At 36.0% G+C, this 9,697-nt stretch overlaps 1 protein-coding gene across 1 annotated transcript; it reads right to left on the minus strand.

Annotated features, from left to right (window-relative positions):
* Positions 1-402: 402 nt before the first annotated feature.
* LOC113286767 (phospho-2-dehydro-3-deoxyheptonate aldolase 2, chloroplastic-like) lies at positions 403-3,267 on the minus strand. The gene is made up of 5 exons (XM_026535378.1): positions 2,660-3,267; positions 2,224-2,501; positions 1,810-2,086; positions 1,295-1,540; positions 403-790 (listed from the first exon to the last, which is right to left on the minus strand). Exons 1-5 carry the CDS (start codon positions 3,179-3,181, stop codon positions 512-514), a joined length of 1,602 nt encoding a protein of 533 aa, XP_026391163.1. The 5' UTR covers positions 3,182-3,267; the 3' UTR covers positions 403-511.
* Positions 3,268-9,697: the final 6,430 nt, after the last annotated feature.

A 9,697-nucleotide genomic window follows, 5' to 3' on the forward strand; every position in this document is an offset into this window, starting at 1 on the left:
CCTCACTAAAATTCCATCAGGCGGACTTTAAAAGTCCGCCCCTCTCTTTGTAAATTTTAACAGGCGGACTTTAAAAGTCCGCCTCATTCTTTTTTTTTATTTAATTAAAATTTCATCGGGCGTAATTTAAATCTCCGCCCGTTAACAAGCGTACTTTAAATTTACGCCCAGCAACAAGCGTACTTTAAATTTACGCCCGACTATATTAGAATTTGGGATTTGGTCGCGACCATATTTGGTCTGAAATTTGATCTTTGGTCCAAATTTGATCTTTACTCCGTCCCACTATGTTACGATCTCATCCCATAAATTTGGTTATACTCGCCCACTGTGGATGCTCTAAGAGCCCCCATATTTGTTCATACTTCATACACAAAATTACTTAAATTAACATCTCAAAAAAAAAAAAAAAAAAAAAAAAAAAAAAAAAAGTGCTCAAACAAATTTAAAGTACAGAACCAAACATGATGGGGCAGTAAATTACTTCACTAATTCCCTTTTAAGAAGTAGTCTACAGAACTGAAGATGATGAGGAATGAGTCACTGGAACTTCTGAGACAGGCCTTCTCTTTCTTAGACGCTCAGCGATAATGAAGGAAAGTTCAAGAGATTGTGAAGCGTTAAGTCTTGGGTCACAGTGAGTGTGGTAACGAGAGCTTAGATCGTCAAAGGTAACAGTCTTTGACCCTCCGATGCACTCAGTCACATTCTGTCCAGTCATTTCAAGATGGATTCCTCCTGGGTTGCTTCCTTCTTGTTCATGAACATCGAAAAAGGCACGGACCTCGGCCTATAAGAAAATCAAAGAGGTTTAGATGATGACATTTTGATTGTAACATATTACAGTCACTTAAGATAAGAAAAGCACAAACCATGCCATAAACATAAAGCCACTTGGGAAGACGGCTTGAGAATATCTCATTGACTGAGTTTCTCCCTACTCGCCAGCCGCCTGACCCCTCCATTGTCCTCACTAATATTGCAGTTGAATTCTTTACCCCATCAACTAAGGACATATGCTTTCCACCTAACTTATCAACTAAGGGATTTATTTTTCTAATGTCTAAAAAGCTTTCACCTACCCCATCAACTAGGACCACAGCACTAGCTAAAGATGTTCAATCAGAATATTAGTTTCTTGTTTTATCATTTACAAATAATAGAAGGAAAGTTTGGTAGACGATCATGGAACATGTTATTTCTAGGTTATTATCAGTCATCTGAAGGAGGAGAATGATATAACTGTTGTTTGATGCTAATTTGAGTAACAAAACAAATGGTTTAGAGATCATACCCTGATTGCATCAAAAGGTCTAGTCTTTAGACCGCAGGGAGCCTTGATGGTGTTGCCGTGCATAGGGTCACTGACCCATGTCACAATTTGTCCTGATCTGCGAACTGCCCGGATCAAATGGGGCAATTTGACTCTCATGTTTTCAGCTCCCATCCTTACAATAACCGTAATTCTTCCTGCCTTGTTCTGAGGGTTCAAGATCTCAATGAGCTTCACTAGGTCATTTGGATCCATCTTGTCACTCACCTGCAATTCCAGATTTACAAATCATTTAGTAATTGATACTGATATGCCGCAAACATTAACCATCATTCAAAGGACCGTGCCTAAATCAATGACTCTAAACTGAGCAAACTTGTTAACTTTGATGAACTTGAACTTGTTAATCTCTTAGAAACCCAACTCAGCAAGATTAGTAGTAGAATCTTAGCAATTTGATGCAGAAAATTACAAATTGGGTAAAAATTTAGTTGTTGAATAGTTACTTAAACAAACTCAAAAAGAATCAAATATACCTTGATACCGAGGGGATTGGCAACACCTCTCAAGAACTCAACATGAGCACCATCCAATTGTCTAGTACGCTCACCGACCCAAAGCATATGAGCAGAGCAACCATAGTAACGCCCTGAAGTTGAATCCTCCCTGGTTAGAGATTGCTCATAAGGCAAATGCAAACACTCATGTGATGTCCAGAACTCAGTGGTTGACATAATTGGATGATCAGCAGTAAGACCCGCAGCACTCATGAATCCTAAAGCCTCATCAACTCGGTGAGCCAATTCACGGTACCTATGTAAAGCAACCCCAAAGTTATACATCTAAAACAGCATATACTAGTCCATAATTCATCAATTATCCCCTAAACACAATCACTAGTTTAGAATTAAGCAAATTATGAATTGTATAAACTGAATTGAATCAAGTACCTGTCTCCTTGTTCACTGTGTTCAGTGAAATCAAGGTTCCATTGAGTAACCCTTTGCATAGCTGCATAACCACCGGTGGCAAATGCCCTAAGCAGATTCAAAGTTGCAGCAGATTGACAGTATGCCCTGATCAACCTTTGGGGATCAGGAGTTCTTGATTTGGAATCAAAAGCATCTCCATTAACATTATCTCCCCTGTAACTTGGTAATTTGACTCCATCTTTCTCTTCCATATTGTCTGATCTGGGTTTTGCAAATTGACCAGCCATTCTTCCTACCTAAAATTCAAAATCAAAATTCTCCTTCATTAGTTAATCAAAATCAAAAATTTCAAAACCCCCACAATTCTAAATCAAAAAATTAGACAAACCCAGAATCTCAAATCAGAAATCAAACAAATTAAAACGATCTGAATTGATGATTGAAAGATGTATACCTTGACGATTGGCATTTGACCACCAAACATCATAACAACAGACATCTGCAGAAGGATACGGAAAGTATCCCTAATATTCACAGCATTAAACTCCTTGAAGCTCTCAGCACAATCACCACCTTGAAGCAAGAAAGCTTTACCCATGGCGGCTTCAGCAATACGTTCTTCTAAATGTCTAGCTTCACCAGCAAATACAATTGGTGGGAAAGAATCAATAGTTTTAAGAACAGATTCAAGTTCATTTTGATCTGGGTATTCTGGCAATTGCAAAGCTTTCTTTAATCTCCAACTATCAATACTCCATTTCAATGGTGTTGTTGCTGCTACAGCAGTAGGTTTTGGTTTTGCAGGTGAAACTACTTGATTCTTAGCAGGTTCAGCAGCATGAACAGCTGAGATTCTTTTGGTGGGTTTCTTCGGTAGAAATGGGAGAGAGTTTGATTTTGATGATGAGAGAAGAGGTTGATTTTGTTGGAGAAGAATTGATTTTGCAGACAGAGATGTATTGCTTGAAAGAGCCATTGCTTTGTAAGAACAGAGCAAATGTAGGAGAAGAAGAGAGAGGGGCAGAGGAGTGATTTGATTGAAGGTTTTGATTTTAGAGAGAGAAGAAGAAGTGGGAGGGGTTTTATAAGGTTTTTGGAGAAAGAGAAAAACATAGAAGAAGAAAAATGTTATTCAAAGGGTTTGGTGAAGGTGGTAGGTAGTTGGGAATTTTTGTATATTGTGGCACATTGGGTAATATTATTTATTCTTTTAAAGCAAATTCATCAAATGAACTAAAACGGCAATCAAGGGCTGCCATGAAAGAAAATATCGGAAAAGTTTTAAAAACGGTCGTCACAGCGGTCACGCCCGATTCGTGTAATTATATATTGATTTTCGTAGCCTGAAGATCTAGGATTTAGGGATCGACTCGTGTAATTATAAATCGATTTTCATATGAGTAAGGTTCAGAGTTCAGGATTCAGGGATCGTTATTTATATGGATATAAAGTGATTTCTATATTATAACAGTCATTACCGATATGGTAATTCGGCAGGTCGTACTACAACAGTCTCTGACATAATTCTTAAAAATATATGATCTAGATGGTGTATTATTACGGTCATTATTGGTAGAGGTGCAGAGCGATATGTGGTAACGGTCATTACCGATTGGTTGTTAGGTAATTTGTATTATAACGGTTTCTGACACAAGTTTTGAAGTATTTGGTTTAGATGGTATGTTATAACGGTCTTTATCAATATATATTGTAGAATAACCTGTGTCAGTATATCATAACGATATCTGCCACAAATTTTATGTGATCTGGTTAGAGAAAAAGGGTTACAATGACTCTAGATAGATTTTACAAAAAAAAAAAAAAATCTACCTAGAATCGTGTTATTATGATTGTCGACATTGTTACAGAATGTTTGGCCTGCAAAAAAGTTATGTCAATGGAAGAATGATATTCTTCTCACAGAAAATCTATGTTTATGTAGGAGTGTGAGCTTACCGCAGAAGTATCATAAGTGAGATCAGTTTATTTGCTAAGTTGATGACTAAATAACCAGACTAAATCCTACATTTAGGAAAATAGTGAAACCTATTTGGGAAATATTACCATCCTACAATGAGTAACTATGTATGTTTGACTGCCACATCAGATTGTCGTTAAAGTGCCGGTATTTATTATCTTAAAAGATAAGATCTAAAACCTAAGTTACCATTACTAACCAGAACTACTGTCAAATCTTACGCCGATGTTAATTTCGAGTTCAAATGAATGTATTAAATAAAATTTTCCAAAAATGCTAGTGAATTAAATGAAGGCTTAAAATCTTATATTCCATGGAAAAAATAATATTTCCATCTATTGGAGATATTCTAATGAATACGAAGATAACATGAATAGTTCTTGTTGGTGAGGTGAAAATAAATTCATGGGAAAAAGATAATAAATTTTGAAGATAAGTGGCGTATTCTAATTGGTCGGGAAAGGAAGAGACAAGCAATTTTGGTACTGGGGATCCAGAGCCAAGACAATAATGCATTAAGATTCAAGCAGCTTGGGTTCATTGAGGTTGTTGTTTGTTGCAGTACAACTCGCACCGTATGCATGGAACTTGACCAAAAGTAGATGGAGTGGCCTCCATGTGACTCCGCGATGCTCATGTATTTTTTTCTTCCGATTATAAAATAGGAATAATTTTTTATTAAATGGTTTTAACTTCCGAGTCTATGAAAATATAAGACCCGAAACATAAGTTTGGACCATCACCTAAATTGAAACAACTCTGGATTACATGTCCTCTATTTTTCCCGTCACTTCTGGTCCCAATAATCAGATTACGCGAAATCATATCCAAACGTTAATGTCAAAGTTTAAATCATTAAATGAGATTTTCCTAAAATACTAGAAACTAAGTCATGAGTACGATAAAAACTAACATTTTGATGAAAATAATAAATTCAAACAGATAATTAACTTGATAAATTAAAATTTAACTTGTGCAAATTTAGCTGAAACAAAAAACCACTAATATTATTTTTAAAAGGTTAATGGAATCAAAGTTTAATTTAAAGACATTATATTATATATAAATAATTCTTATTGGTTTGAATAGTTAGATTGGGAAATCTTGAATAACTATGTGTATTTCACTGCCACATCAGATTGTTGTTAAAGTACCGGTATTTATTGTCTTAAAAGATAAGATCCAAAATGTAAGTTACCATTACTAGTCAGAAACTATTGTAAATTCTTATTCTAATGTTAATTTCGAGTTCAAATGAACGTAATAAGTGAAATTTGCCGATACAGCCAGTGAATTAACTTCAGTGAATTAATTAAGAATCTAACATCATATAAATAATAATAATTATATTCTGCATCAGAGATATTGTAATGAGTACGAAGATAGCATGATCAATTCTTGCTGGTGAGGTGGAAATAATGCATTGAAATTTAAGAAGAGACAAGCAATTTCGATATCGAGGATCCGGAGCCAAGACAATAATGCATTGAAATTTAAGAAACCCCGGCTCATTTAGATCGGTGTTTGTCGTGGTACAACTCGCACCATATGCAAAGAACTTAATAGATGGAGCGGCCTCCATGTCACTTTTGGGATGCTTAAGCATCTTTCTTACTATTACAAAAATGAAATAAATTTTCATTAAATGGTTTTAACCTCCGAGTTCTATGAAAAAGATAAAACCCAAAACATAAGTATGGACCATCACCTAATTTGAAATTGCCAAATCATGCCCTAAAGTTAATGTTAAAGTTTAAATAATTAATTGAAATATGCCAAAAATACCAATGAGCAAATGAGTACAATAAATACTAAGTCACTAACCATTTTACGAAAATAATAAATTCAAAGAGATAATATTCATAAAACACCTTCAAGGGAACAAAAAATGTCAAAATTTGTCTAGAATAAAGATTGTTATGTGAAATATACATAAAATGTGATGTGCTGTACTATGTTTTTTTAGTGTTTTATGCATATTTTCTTAACATGTTGTGTTCTGTTGTGCTACATGTTTATCTATTTTTTGTGTTGTGTTGTGCCATTGTACTGATTCGTCTGGTCCAGCACAGCACATGAAACGTATGCGATGTGCCGTGATGGGTTAAGTCACGTGCTGGACCGTACGATTTTTAAATTTTAGTTTGCAGTGTTGGGTTATGCTCGTGGTGGCACGATCCATTAGGCGGAACTAAAAGTTTAACATGGGAGGGGCTTTAGGGCTTGAGTGTTTGTGGACGCCTCATGCGCCTATTATTTAAGCTGTTTTGGGGTGGCTCAAGCAGGGTCAGGCCTGGCTATAATTCATCCCCTTCCATTTTACACCTCTTGAATGGAAAGTTAGGATAAATGTGATATTTTGATAATCAAGAGCTCCCGGTCAGGCCAAGACTTATGGAGTGAAGTCTACAATCTTATCTGAGATTCGCTGGGTTCATAAGGATGTGGAAAGAAATTCCAAATATCTGATTGGGGATGGTCGTGCTACATCTTTATATTTTGATATATGGTATGGCACAACTTTCTTTGATGATGTTTTAGGAGTTGATGGTTTGGACAGGTCTGCTCGTGTTAGTGATTTAATCATCAACAGGGAGTGGGTTTTGCCGGAGGAACACCTACAGAACGTAGTTCAAACTGGTGTGGTTTATGAGCTGTTGCCTTCTTTACGGGATGTACCTGATTGTAAGGTCTGGATGCCAGACTTACATGGTAATGTTTCGGTGAAGTCAGCAAAGGAGATTATTCGTACAAAGCAAGTGCCAGTTCCTGGTACTAACCTTCTTTGGCGTCATGCAATACACTCGATTCTTGCAGCTCAAAACTGGAAGATCTTGAGAGGGGCTTGTGCGACGACGGACAAGGTGCGGAACAGATTCAAATATTCACTCCCTACTAAGTGTTATGTTTGCAGGTGTGCAGAGCAGTCTCTTGATCATATCATTTGGAGCTGTAGCTTTGTTGTTCGTGCTTGGCAGTGGCTTGCGGATGTTTTTGGATTATGGCCTCATCTTAATATGACGCTCTCTTACAAAGCTGCTAAATAAAGGAGTCGCGTCAGTAAGGACCTGTGGTTGGTGGCTATTTTAGTTATCCGTTTTGAACTTTGGAACACTCGTAACAAAGTAGTTTTTGAAGGCAAGGCAGCAAATTGGACTTTTTTCAAAAAACGAATTGTTCACTTGATTATGGAGTATGCGACAAAGTTAAACAACTATATGTTCAATTCTTGTGATGATGTGAGAATTTTGAATTACTTCAGAGTTCATCATAGACGAGTGAAGAATAGAGATCCTGTGGAAGTTTTTTGGGAGCCTCCGGCAAGTCATCAACTGCTTCTTTGTTGCGTTGGTGCTGCTAGGGGTAGTCCGGGAGTGGCTGGTATAGTTGCAGGAAATCCTACAACCACACCTTTAGTAAAATCTATATAACAATCTAAGTAATCATCATAAGAATCATAAGCATTTTCATTAAAATCTTCAAGCAAGATACAAAGTTATGAGAAAAGCCTAACTTGGGAAGCAAATAATCTTTCTCTCTCTCGTAAATATCTTGTCTAAACTCTCAAAAAGATCTCTCTTCAATACAATGGTGGTTGGTCCTATATATAGGAGTTTACAAAGTGGAAGACAGCTAATAAAGCCCCTATTTTCGGATCTGACGTGCATCATTGACGCACGCTTACATTGACTCTTCTCGCACGTGCTCTCTAACACCGCATGATTCTTCACACCTTACTCGTGACTTGGTGACGCCATCTGGGCTATATTGCGTGCGATCACGTTCGCATGATAATGAGATGACCATTTCGCTTAATAACCAAGTGTGCGATATTTTACCCCTACAGCTGGAGCTGAGGTAGTGGTTTATGGGCTACCAGGTGGGGAGTTGCGCATATTTTAATCCGTTTTGATTCTAAGAGTGCTATTCATGCTTTGGAAAACAATGATGTTTCATGGTTTGCCAGACAAAAATGGGCTGATGTGAGAAGATTACATGACTCGATTTGTTTTCAACATACTTATCGTGAGGCAAATTTTGCGGCCGATGTTATGGCCAAGAGATGTTGCTTTTTAGGTGAAGGGGAGGGTTGGAATTTTGAAGGAAGACCTAACTTTTTACTTTCAATTGAATTTCCAAATATTTCTTATTTCAGATTTAAATAGTTTATAAGTTTTTGGAGATTCTATGACCTCGAACTTGTTTGTAAATATTGTTATTTCTTAATATAAGTTTTTGAACTTATAAAAAAAAAACAAGACCTCCCGGTCAAGAATTACTTTTTAGGTAGCTCCTTTTATCTCATGAGGACTTTTGAGTTTAGTGAAGTAGATTAATTCAACTAATTTCAAATTAACCACTTAATCACATATTAGCTTTAATTAATAAAATAATCACCCTTTCCACCAAGAAAATAAGTTGGGCAAAAGGTAATAACAAAGGATTAGATCATTTTACATTTTGATCTAACAATTGCTAATGGTCTTTCCTTCCCTTTTCAACCATTTTTTCTCCAATGCATAAGGTTTGGTTTTACCTAACACTCTTATAATTAAGATAAGTTATCTATTAATTGTAGGTAAGATAGATATCTTAATTTCCATTATAGTATGCATGATGACTGATGACTCTTGTTTTGTACTACTACACGAATGCATAGCTTTTAAAGTCCGCAACGATTGACCATTGATAATCAGTCTTCTCCTTGGCTACTATTTTAGCAACTTTCTTCTTCTTCTTCTTTTAACACGCACGGAATGATTATGAGAGTTGTTGGGAATTTTAGCTGGTGGGCGGAGGCTCCAACATGATCCTCCTCCTCCTTCTTACACCTTTCCCACTTTGTTTTTCCATTCATTCAAATGATTTACATAGAAAAATTAGCACCCAAACGGCAGCTAATTAACTTGCTAGTCCAAATTAGTCAACATGTTAGAGAACGAAATTCGAAAGCGCACGAGGTATTATATATCATATTATAGCACATTCAGAGGGATATTTTCTCATATTTTATGATGTGACAAACGAGTAATTATAAAGGAGATGAGTTTTTATTTTTATTTTTATTTTCTTAATAATAAAGAACAGGAGATTTTAGACATCATTTTCAGATTTTTTATTTTTTTTTTAATAAAAATAAAAACATACTCCATAGGCATAAAACTATATACAAGTCCTAAAAAAACGTGCTAATTATATAACGTTTAACTATTGAGCTGCCAATGTTGTTTGGAGCTCTACATAATTGAGCTCAAGATACATGTTTCGGAACCAAATGCGCATAAACCTTCTTTTTTATCCAACCAACAAATAAACAATTATTCATCCCGCTGTTATTAGTTTGGTCAACAAAATACTATGTACACGAATTTGGGTGGGTTCCTGTCTCGAGCTATAGTCTTTTTTGTCCTTGTTCGTTTTTTTAAGCTCTTTCTCTAAAAGCAAGTTGCTGTTCCTACATTCATCTTCTTCAACCTTTTTAAAGATACAGAACATTTTAACAAGAATAAAAGG

Source organism: Papaver somniferum, chromosome 6 (assembly GCF_003573695.1).
Source record: "Papaver somniferum cultivar HN1 chromosome 6, ASM357369v1, whole genome shotgun sequence".
NCBI lineage: Eukaryota > Viridiplantae > Streptophyta > Magnoliopsida > Ranunculales > Papaveraceae > Papaver > Papaver somniferum.

Coding starts and splice junctions, on each gene's coding strand:
- LOC113286767 (XM_026535378.1), bottom strand. CDS start 3,181: ATGGCTCTTTCAAGCAATACATCTCTGTCTGCAAAATCAATTCTTCTC. Junction 2,502..2,659: donor GTCAAATGCCAATCGTCAAG/GTATACATCTTT, acceptor TTTGAATTTTAG/GTAGGAAGAATGGCTGGTCA. Junction 791..1,294: donor GACCTTTTGATGCAATCAGG/GTATGATCTCTA, acceptor ATTTTCTTATAG/GCCGAGGTCCGTGCCTTTTT.